Source organism: Phascolarctos cinereus, unplaced genomic scaffold (genome assembly GCF_003287225.1).
Source record: "Phascolarctos cinereus isolate Bilbo 61053 unplaced genomic scaffold, phaCin_HiC Scaffold_726;HRSCAF=1367, whole genome shotgun sequence".
Classification (NCBI taxonomy): Eukaryota; Metazoa; Chordata; class Mammalia; order Diprotodontia; family Phascolarctidae; genus Phascolarctos; species Phascolarctos cinereus.
The window spans coordinates 299,269,384-299,290,362 of NW_027556098.1; the positions used below are offsets into that span (position 1 = coordinate 299,269,384).

Sequence of the window (20,979 nt, forward strand, 5' to 3'; positions counted from 1 at the left end):
TAGGCAAGTCATTTAACCCAGATTGTCTCACCAGAAAAAAAAAAGCGTAATAGGGAAGACTGGAAGTGGGGAGGATCTTGAGAGAAAGACAATGAGTTTTGTTTGGACACATTGAGTTTTGAGATGCCCAAAGAAATCCAGTTTGAGATGTTCAAGAGGCAACTCAAATTGTGTAACTCAGTAGAAATTAGAGCTTGATATATAATCTGGGAGTGATTTGCAGAAATGATAACTGAACCCATAGGAACTGATAATATCATCTAGTTCTCGAGATAGCACAGAATGAAAAAGAAGGGGGATGAGGGTTGACACTTGGGAGAAACTCAAGGTTGGAGGGTTTCCTGATTAATATGAATTACCAAATCCCAGCCCACCCCAAATAAACAAACAAATACAAAGCCAGGGTTAAGAATATAATAATTTTCTATTTCAGTGTCAACAAGATTCAAGTTCTTTTATTAAAAAAATACAAATTCATTAAGACACTACCAAATTGTGATTTCTGTAATTTCAAGAATTTGAAATTAATATTTTAAAATAAAGGCATTCCTTTATGCTTTAAGGAGAAACACTTTCAATTAATAGGAGTAAATTTAAAGGATATCAAAGCTTTTCATAAACTAATTCACTTGCTTTTTACCAAGTCTGTGTCCCTGTGAAAAGAAGAAAAGAGGAACTATATTATAAACCCTACTTGAAAGATAAAAAAGAGAGATTAAATGCCTTGTCCAAGGTCATCCAGATGGGAGAGCAGGATCCATATACAGATTGGCTGTCTGCTGATAAACCTCCATCTCTCTGCTTCTTCAATCTTCTAGCAAGTCTGTTTGGTGGTTTTTTTCCCCCAGAAGACTTTCTTCTTAGCCAAAGAAATGGTCAACTAACTTTTTTTTAAAGTAATTACACCTATCTTGCCTAGATAAAGTGTTTAGAGAGTCAGAGCTTTTTGAAAATCACACACCAGTTTCCCTGATCATAATAGCTCTGCTGAATGCTTATGTTATTTAACATTCTACATGCTGCTTCCAGTTCTCCTTCACAAAATACATGGTAATAGCGGTGAAATACAGGGCTTGGATCACGTGGCACCCCCAGATCAGGTGTAAGTTTCAGTGGCTCAGCATGTTTATCTCTCATAGGGTCCCTTTTGAGGTGCCAAGGGACCAGTACATCTTGAGAATGAAAAGAAGTCCTGTTAGTGTGAACTGACAGCTTGGAATTAATTACTCCATTTGCATTACAACCTCCATCCTTCAAGTCATTAGTGGCTGAGATAGAACATACAGAATTGTGAGTGCTGGTGCCAGGATTCTGCTCCCCAAATAGCCCTGAAGCCAACACACTACTGTTGAAATGCTCTTCCTTCTCCTCACTATCCCTGCTGCCCCTAAGGTACTTAGACTTCTGCTTATTGTATTCTTGTTCCATTGCCCAGACATAAATGAGAGCCTTTCCTCCAGGCCTCAGGAGTCGAACCAGTTCTTGGAGGGTTGCCAGTCTTCTTTCCTAATAAAAACACATGGCTATTTATCAAACCAAAGAACATAAAGGAAGAAAATGGTAAAATATACACAAATGTATATGTATATATAGATGGGTGTGTAAATATATAAATAAAATGGACAGTAACACTTTTCAAATTAGAGTGAGTAATTACACTAAGACATGCTAAGTAAACTGAAGTAGTAAAATAGAAAACCTCCCATTCCACAATGAATTCTCAGTTTAAGGAAAGCTATAATTGAGATTATGAGTAAAAAAAAGAAATTTTATCTTGTCAACTTCTGTATCATTTGCTTTTCCCTAACCCAGGGGTTAGGGATCCTTCAGTCAAAGGGCCACACTTGAGGACCTAGAGGGCCACACGTGGCCTTGAGGCCAAAGGTTCCCCACCCTTACATTTGGTTGGGTATCCAAGAGCTAGATACCCTCTCATTCGTGTAGCTTTTCAGAATTAAATAATCAAAGCATCCATTTGGGCAAAGACTTATTATGAGAATGAAATCCCACTTCATCTCCCTACCAGCTGCGCTCCTGGACTTCATGATCTCCAGAAACCATCATCCCACAACAGAACATCAGTTCTGAAACTCACACCTTCTCAGTACCCTCTGTCCCTAAGCCCCCTCTCCCTCTGACTGCAGAGTGGTTAAGGGTGGACATCAGAGAGGTCCTCTCAGAGCCTCCATTTAAGGAAGGTGCCCAGGGCAGCCATTTCATCACTTGTCACCGGCTTCACCATGTCCCCAAGCCAGGTATCCTCCTCCCCTTCTACCAGGCCCCTCCAGTTTTCAGCTTCTTTTTCATGTTGTCTTCCCCATTACATTGTGAGCTGCTGGAGAACAGGGACTGTCCTTTGCCTTTCTTTGTGCTACAGGGCTTAGCACAGTGTCTGGCACACAGGAGGTGCTTTAAAAATGATTAATGATTGACTGCAACTGGAAATCAGTGAGAACCAAGTTTCGATGAGCTATACATTTAATTAAGAAGAAATATAAATTTTGTTATTATGCATCTTAGACCTTGGATTTGTTGTTGTTCAGTTGTTTTAGTCGTGTCCAACACTTTGTGACCCCATTTTGGGGTTTTCTTGGCAAAGATACTGGAGGAGTTGGCCATTTTCTCTTCCACTCATTTTTTACAGATGAGGAACTGAGGCAAATAGGGTTAAGTGACTTGCCCAGGGTAACATACCTAATAAGTGTCTGAGGCCAGATCTGAGCTCATGAAGATGAGTCTTACTGATTCTAAGCCCAATGCTCTATCCACTGCACCACCCAGCTGCACTACCTTGGCTTTCCTTTCTCTTAATTGTTAAAGCAACTTACAATAAACTGTACTACAGACCTAGTTGATGTGACCAAAATGATTGACAGAAACCACGGTAACAATTACAGATTATGGGTATATACATGAGAAAAAGGAGCCTGAGTACCATTTATAGACAGGTATTTGTACAGGAAAAAACACCATAAGGATTTTTTCTAGGAGGGTGCGGCATGTGTGTGTATATACAATATATGTATATGTATTTATAGATATGTAGGTATGTCTATCCATGTAAATATGTATTTTCTGATTACTTCACACGAAGCCTGTCTTCATCCTACATTTCTTTTGGATACTGGGGAAACTGGCTGACAATGATCAAAGCAATGGGAAATAATAAAAAGCTACAAGGTAATAAATAGGCAAAAAAAAAAGACAACCTTAAAACAAAACAAAAAAAAGTCCACCCTGATATTCTCAGTTATGGTGCTTAGAACATCAGGTAGAAAATGAAAAATACTTACTGCTGTTGCAAAATGGTGAATAACAGCGATGGAAATGCAAGCATCACATGTCTCACTTCGAATGGGCACAGCCAGGGCATCACAGACAAAAGCCTCAAACTGCCTTTCTCCACATATCTCAACAAGGTTTTGACTACGATCACAACCAATCTATAACAGAGAGTATTAGATTATCAGTGAATTGTTTGAACTTCATGAAACTAACAAGTCACTTTGTCACTACTGTTAGTGACTCAGAACAGTGAGCAGGGACTGTAATATGAATGATTTTTTGTCAATACCATGGCAACTAGACTGGGATCATGGTATTATTACCATGTATGGATTCAATGTATACGTTAAAAGGACCACATTCAATTGATTAGGACAGTTTTCATTACTTTGAAAGACACTGTAGATATCTAGTACCCAAATTAATAAAGCAAAACAAATGGATGTGAGGAGTAAATGAGCAAACAGTTGGAATGTGATCTTTATCTATATAACCACAGTGTGAAATCCAAGGCTTCTTGTAAAACACCATATGGTTGTTTTTCCTACTAAATACAGAGCCATCATCACAGAAAAGTTTCTACCACTCTGATAGTCCTATAACAGCACATACTTATCTATGATTACTCAGAAGACACATCTGCCTTTAAATTATAGGCTATATGGTGACAGCTACTCAGTAGCCATAAGTTGAAAGTGAATAAAGTAATCCCACTTTTTGTCTCTTTGGTTTAGAACTATGGTCTCAGTAAAGAAACTCCCTCTACCAAGGTAGATTAGCAACTGTTTTATAACTCAGACACAGAAAGTTACCTGGGACATTGAGAGTTTAAGTGACGGGCACAGGACCACACAACCAAATTATAAGACCCAAATCTTTCTGACTCCAAGGTCAGTCCTTTATGTGCTATGTTACAGTGCTTCCCAAACCCACTGTTTTTTTCAAGGTAACTGAGCTCTTTCTTCCCCTTGTTTCTACTACAGAAGAATTTCTAAACCCCAACAAAAATGAGGTACTTGATCGAAAGCTTTTGAAATTAAAACTTTTAGAATTTCTCAATCAGTGAAAATGGGCTAGTTAGATGGTGCAGTGGATAAAGCATTGAGCCTGGAGTCAAAAATAACTAACTTCAAATCTGGCCTCATCCGCTTACTAGCTATGTGATCCTGAACAAGTCATTTAGCCTCTGTTTAACTCAGTTTCCTCAACTGTGAAATGGGGATTATAATGGCACCTACCTCCTAGGGACATTGTAAGGATCAAATGAGATAATAGTGGTAAAGCACTTAGCCAGTGCCTGGCACATAGTAGGTGCTATATAAATGCTATGATGATGATGATGACGAATGTTCTTATTAGTGTGTATGTGTATTTGTGTCTGTGTATAGGAGGAAAATGGAAGAAAATGAAAGTGGCAGTCTACCTTTTCTTTTGTTGTTGTTGTTGTTGTTATTTTAGGCAATGGGGTTAAGTGACTTGCCCAGGGTCACACAGCTAGTAAGTGTTATGTGTCTGAGGCCGGATTTGAACTCAGGTCCTCCTGAATCCAGGGCCGGTGCTCTATCCACTGCACCAGCTAGCTGCCGCGCGGTCTACCTTTTCATCAAGTATATGTAAGGCCTGATGTGGCCTCAAGTGCCTTATTGCCTGTATCTTTTTGCTGAATTTCTTTGTATGCCTTCTCTTAGCTTTCTGAGAATCAAAGGTCACTGCATGTGTACAATGGCCCATGGAGCGTTTGGCACTGAGTGATAGGTGCTTAGAGAATATTAAATAATAAATTAGCAATTAATTATCCCAGGCATTGCTTCTTAATTTAATTTTTGAAAAGGAGGAAGAAAATTGTAAACAAACTTAGACAGAAGTGGTCACCTCAAGCTTTTATTTACTCTGACAATTTGTTGTTATAATGAGCAATGATAGACAGTTTCCCAACCCTTTGGAGAACTGAGGGATATTAATTATTCTGTCAAGGACATTTCTTTCTTATTTGATAGGAGATCATTCATTTTTGGTCCATTATTAAATAGGTGTCATATTCTACACTAGAATTGAATGCATAAAGAGTGAAAAGTACTATGGATGAATAAACAATTGTGGCATAACAACTCCTAAGGAACTATACTGTTCAAAATAATATGCACTTTATTTTGGTTCTTGTCACTCATTATAATTACTAATACTCAGTAGAATTAATTTTTTTTCAAAAGTATCAAACACTGGCTTACTTAAGTTGAACAAAGTGAAAAAGAACTCATTTTAGGAGCAGAAGACTTAGGGCTGCAAAGAATCTTAGAGACCGTCCAGTCAAATCTCTTCCATTTACCCTTGAGGAAAAGAGGGCACAAAGATGGGAAGTGACTTGCCCATGGTCACACAGCTAGTAATCATCAAAGAGTGAATTTAAGCCCAGATTTTCTGAATTCAACAACAGCATTCTTTCTTTTACATAGAATTGCCTCAAGAAATCTAAGCTCCCAACAAGATAATCTCATTTTCTAGTGATACAGTTCAGCTACTATACTGATAATATGAGAGGCTTGGGCAAGCACATCATACTTTGGGAAACATATGACAAAATGAAACAAGGAGCATAATAGCAGCAACAAAAGAAAACTTCCCCCAAATGAGTACAGTCTTAACACTGCTGATATACTCTTTATTTTCTCCAACAGAAGAGAAGCCAGGAAATGTTTGGAAATAATGCACCAGGTCTAATGTACACCCCTCAAAGAGAAATGACCAGACCCATTTAACGTGCCCAATGGGTTGGTTCCTTTCATTCATAGTCATCCATTGAACTATGTACAGGTTCTTTATACTATTATCAAACAATTATTATCCTGCATTTCTCTTCCCAAATCTATCTTCACATCTATCTAAAGCAGGGGTTAACTTTTTTATGTCATGGACCCTTTCGCAATCTGGTGAGGGCTGACTCCTCAGAATGTTTTAAATGAATACAATACATCGGATTACAAAGGATTACAATGGTATGAAAGTAGTTATCAAAATATTAAAAGAGGAAACAAACAAGTTAATAGATCTTAGATTAAGAACCCTTACTCTAAAGGCTTTATATTGAGAACGGGGCAGAGTACCCAGAAAAGCCCTCCTGACATTGTTATGTAATAATCAATAACAATGAGTAGAGACCACTAGTTTATTCATGGACATCTACCTGTATTTCTGGGAAGAATAAAATGATAGGTGTTTTGAGGCAACATATACACAAAAGACAGAATAAACATCACATTCCTTGATTTAAATCCTACTATGATTCATCTTAAAAACACATACCTCTAAAACCTACTTCTTATAACGTAAAAAAAAAATTACCTTGTCATAAATATCAATGTTTTGCCCAATAAATTAAACATCTTTTGCCCAAAATATTTACTTCATTTCGACAAACATTTCAGAGATTTACGGAATCTTAAGAATTGAAAGCAAACTCATAGGCCCTTTGGTCTAACCTATTCTTGAGTACGATCTGTAACATCTCACAAATGATTGTTCAGCCTCTGCCTGAAGATCTCCAATCAGGAGAAATCTAATAGGAGGTTTTTCTTTACACTATAACACAGTGGATAGAGAGCTTCCTAGAACATCCTAATTGCTTAAGAAATACTTGCTGACTAGGAGACTTGCCTTGAAGCTAGGAAGACCTGGGTTTAAGTTCTGTATTCTGACACATATTGGCTGTGAGACCCCAGGCAAGTCAAGTAACCCTGAGCTGTCAAAACAGTAAAACTCTCTACTGTGGCTCCAATCAGATAACTGGGGTGTGTTTAACAAAAATTTAAAAAAATACAATACAACAAAGATAATGTTATGCTGTGGTCTTCTAAGTTGATCTGCGCTACAGGGACCCTCTGTTTGAATTTGACAGCACTAACTATCTCTGTGCTCTAGCCAACTCTACCTAGGGACTAAAAGTTGCAAAAGTATTGATATATACTTGTAAAGGGAGTTTCCTCACCTGGGAGTTCCCTAAATCAATGAAATCACAGGCCCAGTTTCTGTTGTGAATAAAAAGAAAGAAATTTGAGGGGCAGCTAGATGGCGCAGTGGATGGACTTCCTGCCTTGGAGTCAGGAGGACCTGAGTTCAAATCTGGCGTCAAACATTTGACACTTACTAGCTGTGTGACCCGGGCAAGCCACTTAACCCTGAGTGCCTCACCAAAAAAAAGTGCAAAAAAAAAAGTAATTTGAAAGAAGAAAGACAGCAGTAGGGACCAGGAAATATTTCCTAGTTAAACCCATATTAAACCCTAACTAGAGCTTCTTTTCTTGCTTTAGAATACTGATTATGGGAAACAGTCTGATGCTGGTGGAATGGGGGGAGGGATAGGAAATTATTGTATTATAGTTCTGCTTGTTCTCCTTTACTTTAGTCCATCCTCTCTGGACCAATACATAAAAAAAAATTTTTTTTAAACAAAAAGCTACATTATTAATACATCAACATCATCATCATCATCATCATCATTGCAATATACCAGGGATGGTATTAGATCTGGAATAAGATTGGGTTGGTTGGCTGGTTGCGGGCCTTCGTTCTCAAAGAAGACCAAAATGACATCACTGTGCGAGAGTCAAATTACAGGGTATCTGACTGTGGCTGATCAGATCAATACAAGCTCAGAATGTTCTACCATAGGTCGGGCACAAATAGTTCATGTGAACATCTGGGACAGATTCTCTAAATTTGTACAACTCGAGTTTCTTTTGAGTTACTTCAATTCCGCTTTGTTCACAAAGCACAGCACCTTCTCTGATGCCATGCTGTGATGGTCCTGTGCTAGTTTCTCCCATGTTACACAATCAATTCCAAAGTTCTTAAGAGAGACCTTGGGAGTGTCCTTGTTTCACAACAACACAGTAAGAAGATTTAGTCCTTCCCCAAAGGAATTCTAACCTATGGTTATTAAATTTTACTTGACCTGAGTCACATACACACAGATAGACAAAAGACAAACAGACAGATACACAGACACACACACAGCCATTTGAAGAATGAAGAAAGAATGGGAGTTCTCTCTAGTTTTCAATCTTTTACACTGTCACTCCATTAACAGGATACTTTGTCACAAAACAAAATAAACCAAACAGCTTCATGCCATGAATATATATGCTTCATACTCACAGGGACATTTTAGAAACTTTCAAGAAACAGGCAAATCCTGTTATTACCTAATAAATCTAAAGATGAGAAAGATAATTTTTTCCCACTAAGCTTAGAATAGATATTAAGAAGTCACAATACTTCATTGTGCTTTTTATTATTGTGGGTAAATGATGTTTTAAATACTTTTTAAAAATGTTAAATATACCCCAAACAACCCTAGTACATCAGTGTGATGTGTAATTGATGCTGTGTTCCTATGTCTATGTCAAAAAAGAGGGAGCTGTGACCATCTCTATTGGGTCTTTAATTATGGGCCTAGTTGCAGGCATGTTATCTGGTACTAGTTGGCTCAGTTCAGAAAAGCTCATCGCTAGACTGCTGGATACTAGGTAATGAATTTATTATCTCTCTATACAGCTATAGTGGGTCTGTGATCTGTATCAATGAATTAAAAAACTACACCAATGAAAACACAGTCCCTTTGAAGTAAAAGAAAATTGTATCAAGTGCGGGTAAACTCACCAAGGATGAAGTTGACTTACCATATATATGTCCTTATTCAGGCCTAGATATTTTCCATTTCCACATCCAACGTCTGCCACTATTGAGCCCTTTGGTAAAGCTTTCAAGAATGCCCTGATCTGGGGCCATGGAGTATGCCTTGTGCTGCTGAAGTGCTCTGCTATCTCCTCATAAACTCTATGGACATATTCCCGTTCCAGTTCTGAGGCTTCTTTGTCATTCTCCGGAAAGGAGGGGAAAGTTTCATTTTGATGACAACTCTGGCTGTCACAGACCAATGGGTAACCTGAATAAGATATAATAATACAAATAAATCTTTAAACTGATATCCATGAAATTTCTTATTAATTTTTCTTAAAAGGGAAAAAAAACCCTACAAATGGTAGTTTCTAATTCCTCTAGAAAATAAAGTATTCATATGGAACAAAACCTTCAGTAATAGAGTAGTATGTATCCTGGCTGAATTTTGACTGAATGCAATTAATTATCACTTCAATCACTTTAAATCTCTTGGAAATTATGAACATCTTAGTTACCAAAGGTTAAAAGCTACCTCCATTACTAAAAACAAAAACAACAACAAAAAACAGTCCTCTAAATCTATACTATAACTCTCCAGCTTTGGGCTCAAAAGTAAAAATAAACTTATAAATAGACCCCTGAATAAAGGCTTGTTAAATACATCGATGTCATATCAGGAAGGTGTCAATGAAATATTTGCCCAATAAAACTTATCTCTAAAATTAGACCTAAACTCCTGGATGGTGAGGGATAATGATGCCTTCTACTTTTCAGGATCTCCCAAAACAATCAGCAAGTTATCAGGCACATAGTAGCTGCTTACTAAAGACTTGCTGATCAATAAGGAATTTTATGCTTTAGGTTCCCTTCAGAAAAATAAACAAAGAACTATCTTGGCCTTTACTGTTGTGAAGGTAATCTGTTACCTACAGAGATTTTAGATTTTTCCAAAGATATTTATTTACGTTAATTCTGGGCAATGAAATAAAAATAACTCAAAGTTATTTTAAAGACTGTCCTAGTGTTCTATGAGTAAAGTTGGTTTGCTCTACTAGATGAATTATTATTTGTTTCTGTTTTATCATGCACAGAAGTTAGAAAAATTTGTTATGTGCTATCTACAGTGGAAGCCCCAGCATATTAAGTGCATCTCACTTTTATTGTCATCACTAAATACAAATGGTCTGGTCTTGCTATGCTTAAGATCATTCAATTTAATAAGCATTTCTATGGATACATACACTACCTACAAAATGGGGATGTTATTACCTACCACAGAGTATTATTTTAATGGTAAAATGAGATAATATTTGTTAAATACTATGTATGTTATACAACATAAACACCAATTATTGCAGTATACTTCTTTTCCACTTTTCCGGGACTCCAAGTTAACTAAAAATAAGTGTTTATTCCCCTTAAGGGCAACCTATTATGTAACAATCTGTCACATTCAGCTTCCCTGTTGGGTTAATGGAAAGTAATTCTAATCTTGACAATGAAAAATTTATGCTTGGACCAATAACTGCAAAGAATACTTTGTTTTTATTAATTTTTCATTGTAGCCTTTTCACTTTTCACTTGTAGTTACACAAGAGCCAGTAAAGTGGATTTTACAGTAGAAAGATTACATACTTACTGCAGTCACAAGGTGTTCTCCTCACTTTTCTAAATGTAAATGAGGTCCGCACTCCTCTTTTATTTAACGTTAAGTTTCCAGCATCACTAGAGATAATTCCACTTTTCTGTCCCTCAGATGCCTGGATAACATCAAATTTTCTGGGTGTGATTCTTTTTGTTTAAAAAAAAAAGGAGGTACAATGAATTGTTAACATTTTATCTTAATGAAATATTTCACATTAAACTATAAAAAGTACAAATGGGATAACATAAATTGAAATAAAGGCACATTAATCAAGCATCTACTATGTGAAAAATACTGGGAGAAACATTGTGAGAAAAAAAAATAGAAGGAAATGAGCTTTGCCTGCTATAAATTTCCAATTGACATTAGTTGAGGGTAGCAAATTTGCATGTACAGAAAAGACAACAATATCCAGGGGTGTATTAGTGCACTTTTAAGCTTTAAAAACTTCAGAAGTATAAATACTACAGTTTACTTCCCCATTTGAAAAGCTAATTATTTAAATTATTAAAATATTGATATGCTTGTTATTAAAATTCAACATAACCACCATCTTGTGGTATACAACGCTTGAGTAGATTTTTGAACTTTGTAAAAACTTTCATTAGTTGCTGTCTAGTGAGAGAAAGGATTGCATACATAATCCTAAAAATCAACAAATGAAGTAGGTTTTAATGCAAACATGAAAGTTTTGATGGGTCCTCACAAGAAAAAGACTAATGGAGAAAGATCAGATGACTTGAGGTGGCCAAACAGGAGACTTCCTGTATCAATCTACGGATCTGAGAAAGTGTTACCTAGAAACTGTCACAGTGCAATACGTAAAACCAGGGTGTCCTATCTTGTTAAAATTAAAATTTTTAAATTATTATTTAAAATTCACAAAACTAAATAAATATAAAAGAAATTTAAATAGTGAACTTTTAGATGATATTTTTGTAAGTTTATTGCATTTAGATTGCTAAAGTTATTAAAGCTTACAGGTGCACTAAGACTTTGGGATACTCTATCTATGCTAGCATATAGCCAAGTAACAGAATGTTCTGTAACAGTTTAAAGGAGGATATAATTATTGTAGTCCTGGGGTGCTCAAGGCAGGCAGATCTGGAAGGAAGTCTAGATTTTTGAATGGGATGAAAGGGTGGTGTGGAAATAGATAAATGACTTTTAAATGTTGTATACAGGATTGGAACAATACTAGAGAATAGTAACGGATTTATGTAGCCACTTATGTTTATGTAGTTTACAATTTATAAAACACTTTCTTTTCAACAAAGCTAAGAGGTTGATGGTAGATATATTATTATCTCCATTTTATAGATGAGGAAATCAGAAAGGTTAAAAGACTTGTCCCTAGTCACACAAGCTATTAAGTACTGAAGTCATGACTTGAAAGGAGAAGGTGATTTGTGGGAACTACAAGTAAGCAAAAATTGACTGCTAATTTTTGAAGGGGATTAAAGATATAATTTTGAATGAAGAAGATTCAAAAGAATAAGAGAGCATCTTGGACCTCTTTTTAGCCAATTTAAATCAGTAATGAACTTTGGCGGGATGAATGAGTAAATGAAAAGGCATGTTAAGTGTGGGGGAAAGAAATACAAAAACAAAGATAGTCCCTAACCTTAAGGAACTTCTAAGTGAAGGCAACACAGAGAAGGGAGTGGTGGCCTAGGAGGGATATTTTGGTTTGAAAAAAAGTTACAGGAAAGAATTATGAGTGAAGCCATAAGAAAATAGATTCACACCCCCTTTCTAGGAGCAAAAGAGTTCATCTGATTATGATTCCAGAATTGAAATACTAATACAGAAGTTTTCTCATTAATTATTCTTTCTAAGGACCTCCTTTCTGTTGAGGATCTTTTATTACTGATGACTTCAGAGTTATTTTTTAAAAATTTATTTTAATTAATTTATTTTTGTTATATTTTAAGTCCCCTACTATCTTTCCAACTCTTAGTCTATTGTCTAAGACCTGACTCAACTCTCATAAGTGCACAGAAGTTTCCCTGACCATTCCACGTTTCTCTGAAGCCTCTAACTTGAAGTGATCTCACCCTTCTCTGAACTCTATAGCACTTATGGCTCATATCATTTACTGGGCAAATAATGATAATCTCTTCTTTTGTCTTAAACAGTTTCTTATCTTGTATTGCTTTTTTAATCTTTCCACACTTACCTTATCTCCCCACGTAGAATAGACTTCTTGAGATCAGAGACAGTCTCATACTTCTTTAAGTCCCCATAATATTTCTCCCTCCCTCCCCATCCTGCACTGGAGAAGGCCACCACTTCATACAAACACACACACACACAAGACCATACTACACCTACTTCTATTTATCAGTTCTTTCTCTGGTACACCTCTGATACATCATCCTTCCTAGGACCTCTGTAGCTGATCTGAGCATTTGTAATACTCAGAATAACTTAGTCTTTCACACTTATTCTTCAAACACTATTGCTGTTACTGTATCCAACGTTCTCTTGGTTCTGCTCATTCCACTCTTCATTACTTCATGCAAATCTTTCCATATGTTTCAGAAATCAATCTGATTTCAGAGTTCTTTATTCCCTGAAGAGAATTCATTCAATCAAATACTGATTTAAATATTAGTAAATCTAATTTAATTTTGGCAAAGGCCTAGCAGAGAGAAGAGCTTCACCACCAGTTTTCAATGTTCCTAATTTTCAGTTGCTCAGATTTGTAAGCTCTTTCTTTTTTTTTGTCTTAGCCTTATTCAACATCTTTTTTGAAAAAAGAAAATAACTAATGATGTATTTTTCTTCCTAACATTGTAATAAGGAAAGAAAGTTGACCAAATATTACAACTCCCAAAAGAACAGTTTATAAAGATACAGTACCTTCTATATTAAGAGCTAGAACTTGCTTTATTAGCTGCAATCAAATCAATAAACATTTACTGAGGGTGTACTATGTTATTATAAGGTCGTAGGCTACATATTGTGGGGACTTGAAGTATGAGACTGTCCCTAATCTCAAGAAGTCTGTTCTGCATGGGGAGATAAGGTAAATGTGGAAAGATTAAAAAAGCAATACCAGATAAGTAACTGTTTAAGACAAAAGAAGAGATTATCACTATTTGCCCAATAAATGACATGAGCCACAAGTGCTATAAGAGTTCAGAGAAGGGTGAGCTCACTTCAAGTTAGAGGGCTCAGAGAAACCTGGGATGGTCAGGGAAACTTCTATGCATGTATGAGAGCTGAGTCAGGTCTTAGACAACAGACTAAGAGTTGGAAAGGTAGTAGGGAAACCAACCCAAGTGAGGGAAAGAATGTTTAAAGCAAAACAACACAAAATAAAACAGCAGAAGATGGAGGGTGAAAGGTATTTTCACAGAATAATGAGTAAAAAACAGCTTAGCCAGCTAAGTAGAGATGCAGGGAGACGCTAAAATGTAAGAGTTTTAGACTTTATGTCAGAAACAATAGGGAATCATTGGAGGTTAGTAACCAGGAAAATGGTACAATGATAACTCATTACCAACTTAGGTCTCTGTAAGATAAGTACAAAAGACGAAAACAAGAGCAGGCAACCAGAGGATACACAAGCACAACACAGCCCTGTAAGAAGAACGTCAGGGTATATTTTCAAATCATGCTGCAGAAATTAGGAGGATCAAAGATGGGCTAGGTATTATTCTAGGGAGACGAAATGTTGGTAATGGGTAGAAGTGAGAAAGCAGAGCTGTTCAATTCTTACACTTTTTTTTTCCTTCCAAGGAAAATAATTTTTGTATAGGCAAAAAAAATGGCTAAAATGGAGTTGAAATCCAAAATAAGTAGGGAGATAATAAGGGAGCACTTAACTGCCTTTGAGGAACTGAAGTCACTAGGCCAAAATAAATTATATCATTTGCTGTCATCGTTCAATCATTTTCAGTTGTGTCTGACTCTTTGTGACCCCATCTGGGGTTTTCTTGGCAAAGATACTAGAGTGGTTTGCCACTTCCTTCTCCAGCTCATTTTATAGATGAGGAAACTGAGGCAGTGGTAAGTGACTTGCCCAGGGTCACCCAGTTAGTAAGAATCTGAGGCCAGATTTGAACTCAGGAAGATTAGTCTTCCAGACTCCAGGTGCAGCACTCTATCCACTGTGTCACCTAGTTGCTCCAAAATACAGCACAAAAGAGTGAAAGATATGACTACTGAGCTACTGCCCATTGTGACAGTGATCTTTGAAGGACTGTGGAGAACAGAAGAGGTGTTGCAAGGTTGAAAAAAAAAGTAACTATCTTGATTTTCAAGAAAGGGGAAGAGAAAGAATAAGCAAATTATAGACCAGTGAGCTTGATTTAATAATTCTAGAAAGTGTTACTACAGTGATCACTAATGAAAATCGACAAAAAGGAAGTGGTAATCAAAAAGAACCAGCATGATTTCCTCAATCAATCAATCAATAAGCATTTAATAAGCACCTACTATGTGCCAGGTACTATGCCAGTGATACAAACACAAGGAATGAAATACTGCATCAAGGATAAGTCATGTCAGGATGACCACATGGGTACATCAGAGGGATGCTGTAGATGTAGTTCCTCTAGCAAAGCATTTCACAAAGTCATATATACTATTCAGGTAAACAGGATGGAAAGATTAGGCTGGGCAATAGCACAATTTGGTGGATTCACATCTGGTTGGATGGCTAGTCCCCCAAAATAATGATGATTAATAGCTCCATGTCAGCTTGGAAACAGCACTTGGAAAGAGTGGAATGTTCCCAGAATCTGTACTTGGCCCTGTGCTGATATTTTATCCATGACTTGTACAGAGGCACAAGTGACAAGCTTATCAAACTGGCAAATGACATAAATGTAACCCATCAGGCCCCTATACTGGGCTCTCTCCCTCTTCTCTCTCAGTGATTTGCTTATGTCCTGTATTCAACCATCTTCTCTATGTAAATAATTCTCTAAACCTACATATCTAGCCCTCATCTCTCCTGAGCTCCATTTCTGAATCTCCAATTAATTTCTTAACATCTCCACCTGAACGTGTCATAAGTATCTCAAACACAAAATGTCCAAAACGACCCCTTAGATCATCCCCTAAATCCATCCTTCCTCCTAACTTCTCTATCTCTGCCAAGGGCACTACTAATCTTCTAATTACTCAGGTTTAAAACCTATGAGTCATCTTTGACTTGCTTACTACCTCTAACTAGCATATCTAACTGATTCCACCTCAGTATGTCCCAAATTCTACTCCTTTTCTCTAATCACATCATACCACACAGCCCCTTACTACATCTTGCCTGGATTTTACAACAGCTTCCTAATTGTTCTCTTCAAACCCACTCTTGTCCTTCTCCAAACCCTTCTCCAAAAAGCCCCAAAGTTATATTCCTCAGACATAGATCTAACCATACCACTCTCCTACTCCTGAAGTTTCAGTAGTTGCAGAGTTTCTCAGACAAAGGCTTTATTTCCAAAATACATGAGGAATTAGTTCAAATTTATGAAAAAAAAAAAAGGCACCATTCCCTCAGTTGGTAAATGGTCCAAGAATATGAACAGAGAGTTTTCAAAGAAAGAAATTCAAGTCATGACTAGCGGCTCCAAAACACTAATAATTAGAAAAATGAAAATTAAAGCAATAATGAAGTTCTTTCTACCTCACACTCATCAGAACAGCACAGTCAACAAAAAAAGGAAAATGACAAATGTTGGAGGACCTATAAGAAAACAGGTATGCTAATGCCCTGTTGGTAGAGCTGTGAACTGGTCTAGTCATTCCAAGAAGCAATTTGGGATTTTGCTCCCAAAATTATTAAACTGTGCACACACAGTCTTTGACTCAGTGATAGATCTACTAATGAGGCCTGTACTCCAAAGAAATCAAAGAAAGAGGAAAAGAACACATATGTACAATATATCGATAGCAGCTTTTTTTATAGCAGCAAAAACATGAAACTAAGAAAATGCCCATCAATTGGGTGATGATTGAGCAAATTTTGGTATATAAAAGTAACAAAACACTATTGTACCATAAGAAATGATGAAAGGAATGGTTTCAAACACACCTGGGAAGACTTGTATGAATTATGCAAAATGAAATGAGCAGAGCCAGGAGAAAAAGAAAAATTTTGTAACAGTCAGTTATACCAAAGGAGAATGAGCTTTCTTGGGAGGAAGTAGGTCCCTTCCATGGAAGACTTTCAGGTAAAGCTTGCACGAGTACTTAGGTAGGTTGTGGAATGTATCATTGTTCAAAATAGGCTACATAGCTCTTAAGTCATGCTGACAACGATGTGTAAGATGAATTTTGTTGTTGTTCTTGTTTAGTCATGCAGTCATGTCTGATTCTATGACCCCATTCGTCCATGGGGTTTTCTTGGCAAAGATACTGGAGGAAATTGCCATTTCGTTCTCCAACGTGTCCCCGTTGACAGACGAGGAACTGAGACAGATGGGGTCAAGTGACTTGCCCAGGATCACACAGCTAGTACGTATCTGAGGATTAGAACTCAGATTTTCCTGACTTTAGACCCAGTGCTCTATCTGCTGTGTCACCTGGCTGCAGTATTTTAATAATATAGTTACACAGAAAATGTTATTTTCATTTTATAGAGGTTTTAATTGAGAGATTAATAAGTTAAGAAGTAAAGAACAACAGCTATAATCAAGCTAAGCTAGACTCCCAAGTTTCTCGATTCCAAGTTTATTACTAAACCACTAGGCCACATGGTCATGTTCCCTTTCAACAGCTCATCTACTATAAATAGTCAGGGTTGGAATTGCTCATTAAAAACTGAGCAATTATTCAGAAAATCAGATTGCTTTTAAAGAGGTCATGATCAGTCAATCTTTAGAACCAATTCATTGTGTCTTTTAATTTTTACAAAAATGGTAAAACGTGGCCTTTAATGTCTCTGAGCAGGAAGCAGAATGTAGATCACAGTATGGTTCAGTTATATAAAGTCATTAAAAGATCAAAAAAACTTTCACACAGCAATCCACCCTTTTAAAATGGGCTGCAGTAGTTCTCATTTGGGTGCCTCACAACAAAATTACTCATAGATAAAATTATTCATAAGCCAAGATAAGAAGGAATGAAAGTTCTTACTGAACTCTACAGAATGTACTTTCTGTGTTACAGCAGACAAGTCATTTACCAACCCTAGACCCCATGTTCTTCCTCTGTAAAGTGAGAGCGCTGGACTAAATGATCTCTAAGAGCACTTCTAGCTCAAAATTTATAGGACAGGTTTACTATCAACATAGATATCTTAACACATACCCATGAGTCCAAAGGTATCTAGATTCTCCTGTCATCACCAGCAAACTCCGTTGAGGCAGCATAACTGACACCGTGCAACCATCTGGGTGCTTAAAATCCATGACAATCTTAATGAAAAGACAAAAGTATAACTATCAAACTTATGTGGAACAAGAATGAAAAAATGACTCTCACTTTCTGAGCTAATATTAAATAAAATGGATATGGTTATAAATATGCTTACTAAGGAATGTTAGCTGTTAGCTAAGGATTCTTTTTTTTAAACATGTATTTTTTTGATTAACAAATATTTTTTATCTTCCTCCCACCCACCCCTTATGAAAAAAGAAAAACAAAACCCTTGTAACATATACCTAGTCAAGTAAAATAAATCCCTACATTATCTATATCCAAAAATGGCCAGCTTTTTCTGTAGTCTATCACCTTTCTTTCAAGAGATAAGAATAAGCTAAGGATTCTTTTATAATATTACTGTTGTTTATATATTGACCTGGGCCTTTTCTTTTCTCTCTATATCAGGGGTTCTACACTTGAGGTCTATGAACTTGCTTTTTAAAAATATTTTGATAATTGTATTTCAATATCATTTCATTTTTAATTCAATGTATTTTGTTTGTGCATTTAAAAATGATTCTGAGAAAGGGTCCATAACATTCAATAGACTGCCAAAAGCATCTATGACTAAAAAAAAGTTAAGAACTCATGTTTTATACTATTTTGCTTTGTGATCTCATCAGCTTCCATGGGATGCAGATGATTCTCAGATCTATAAATGCAGCCCTAGTCTTTCTCCTGAGCTCCAGTCCTTTATCAACAACTGCCTTTTGAACATCATAAACTATATATCCCATAAGCATCTCAGACTCAACATGTCCAAAGTTTCTCCCCCAAAACTCTCCCTTCTTCCCATTTATCCTACTACTGTCAAAAGCACCGCCGTATTCCCAGTTATCCAAGTTCAAAATTTCAATGTCATCCTTGGCTTCTTACTTGCACTCATCAGATGGGATAAGTGGCAGCTGGTGGCACAGCAGGTAGAGCACTGGTCCTTATGTCAGGAACACCTGAATCCAAATCCAGCCTCAGATACTTACTAACTATGTGACTCTGGGCAAGTCACTTAACTTTGTCTCTCACTTAACCTTTTCTTGCCTCCTTTTCCTCAAATGTAAAATGAGGATAATAATAGTACCTACCTTGCAAGATTGTTGTGAAGATCAAATGAGATATGTTAAGAAAAAAAAAGTGCTTAGCACAGTGCCTGGCACACAGTAGGTGCTATATAAATGCTTCCCTTTCCTGTTTCCTTTTCCCATATGTCCAACTTGTTGTCCAGTCTTGTTTCTCTCCACTCACAGCGACCATCCTAGTATAGGCTCCTATCACATCTCATTTGGATTAATTCAATAGGCTTTTAATTGGTCTTCTTGCCTCAAATCTCACCCCTACTCCTACCTCTAATCCATCTTCAACTCAGTAGCCAAAGTAATTTTTCTAAAACTCAGATCTGATGACATTAGTTCCTTACTCAATAATTCTAGAGGCTTTCTGTTATTTCCAGGATCAAATACAACTCCCTTTTGGCATTTAAAGCCCTCTCTGGCCCCTTCCTATCTTTCCAGTCTTCTTACATACTCTATGACCTAGCTACACTGGCCTGCTTGCTGGTCCTCACACATGACACACTCTCTCTCTCAACTCCAGGCCTGGATGACTCTCCCTCTTCATCTGAGCCTCAGAGTCTCCCGGGTTTCCTCCAATACTCAGCTCATATCCTATCTTCTGCAAGAGCCCTTTCCTAATAAACTCCTTCACCTCCAGTGGTACCTTCTGAAATTATTTTGCATCTACTCTGCATATATCTGCATATATAGCAATTAATACATTGTCTCTCCCATTAGAATGTGACCTCCTATCCACCTCCAGAGAAAGAACTGACAGAATCTGAATGTAGATTGAAGCATACTTTTTTTACTTTATTTTTCTCGGGTTTTTGTTTGTGTTTTATTTTGCAACATGGCTAATATGAAAATGTTTTATATGACTTCATATGTATAATCTATATAAAATTACTTACCTTCTGGGGAGGGAAGAGAGGGAGAGACTTTGGAACTCAAAATTTAGAAAAACAAATGGTAAAAAAAGACTTTTACATGTAATTGGGGGAGAAAAGAATATGAGCTCCTTAAAGGTAGGGACAGTACTTCTGCCTTTCTTTATATAGTCTTTTTTTGTTTTTGTTTTTTGGTGAGGCAATTGGGGTTAAGTGACTTGCCCAGCGTCACACAGTTAGTGTCAAGTGTCTGGGCTGAGACCAGATTTGAACTCAGATCCTCCTGATTATAGGGCCAGTGCTCTATCCACCATGCCACCTAGCTGCCCCTTGCTGCCTTTCTTTATATCCCTAGCATTTAGCACTGTGCCTAGTATACAGTAAGCACTTAATAAATTGTTGTTGCATGACTGAACTGAATTAGTTGTATCATACAGGTTAACTGTTTGTTAGCTTGAGAGTTCCCATATCTTAACTGTAATTGTCAGTATGAAAAAATGTCCAGCAAATCTGAGTTCGGAAATGTAAAGGGGTATAATTTATATGTATCCGTGAAATTTATGCACGTTCTCTCTTCCTGGCAGACAGTAATGACTAATGAGGAAAACTTGGCTTAATAAATGATAAGAACTGAGAAGTTGAAACTTGACCCTAATTAAACTGTTCATAATTCTTCCTGGCATTTATGAGTATGAACAACCAGCCAATTTTCATCAAATGTGGCCAAATGGCACCACAAAACACAAACTGAGTACTACCTATGTATTGCAAGATCTTGTGAAACACTATTGGTTCTTCTCTCATTAAAACAGTATTCTTGAGCACCCATTGTGTTCCAGAGACTCTGCTAGGTGCTGAACATGATCTATTGACCTAATATTCTGGATCAAAATATCAGTTTAATAATAGAAGAGGAGTGGGATGGAGCCAGCACTCCGTATTTCCAAGTTTTAATATTCTCAAAGAATAATATGGAAATCCTCCCATTTCTGTCTTTTAACACTTTCTCTAACGTAACCATAACTCAATTTTTCTTGAGAAAAGCATTAAAAAGGTT

The 20,979-nt window shown here is 36.8% G+C and overlaps 1 protein-coding gene across 1 annotated transcript in view; it reads right to left on the reverse strand.

Annotated features, from left to right (window-relative positions):
• Positions 1–405: 405 nt before the first annotated feature.
• The window catches only part of ALKBH8 (alkB homolog 8, tRNA methyltransferase), a 50,728-nt gene continuing 30,154 nt past the window's right edge, over positions 406–20,979 (reverse strand). The window contains exons 8-12 of the mRNA XM_020996179.2: positions 17,870–17,976; positions 10,601–10,752; positions 8,961–9,226; positions 3,294–3,443; positions 406–1,506 (exon numbers count right to left, since the gene is read on the reverse strand). Of these exons, the coding sequence (XP_020851838.1) occupies positions 937–1,506; positions 3,294–3,443; positions 8,961–9,226; positions 10,601–10,752; positions 17,870–17,976 (1,245 nt within the window). The 3' untranslated portion in view covers positions 406–936. The remainder of the gene's footprint in view (positions 1,507–3,293; positions 3,444–8,960; positions 9,227–10,600; positions 10,753–17,869; positions 17,977–20,979) is intronic.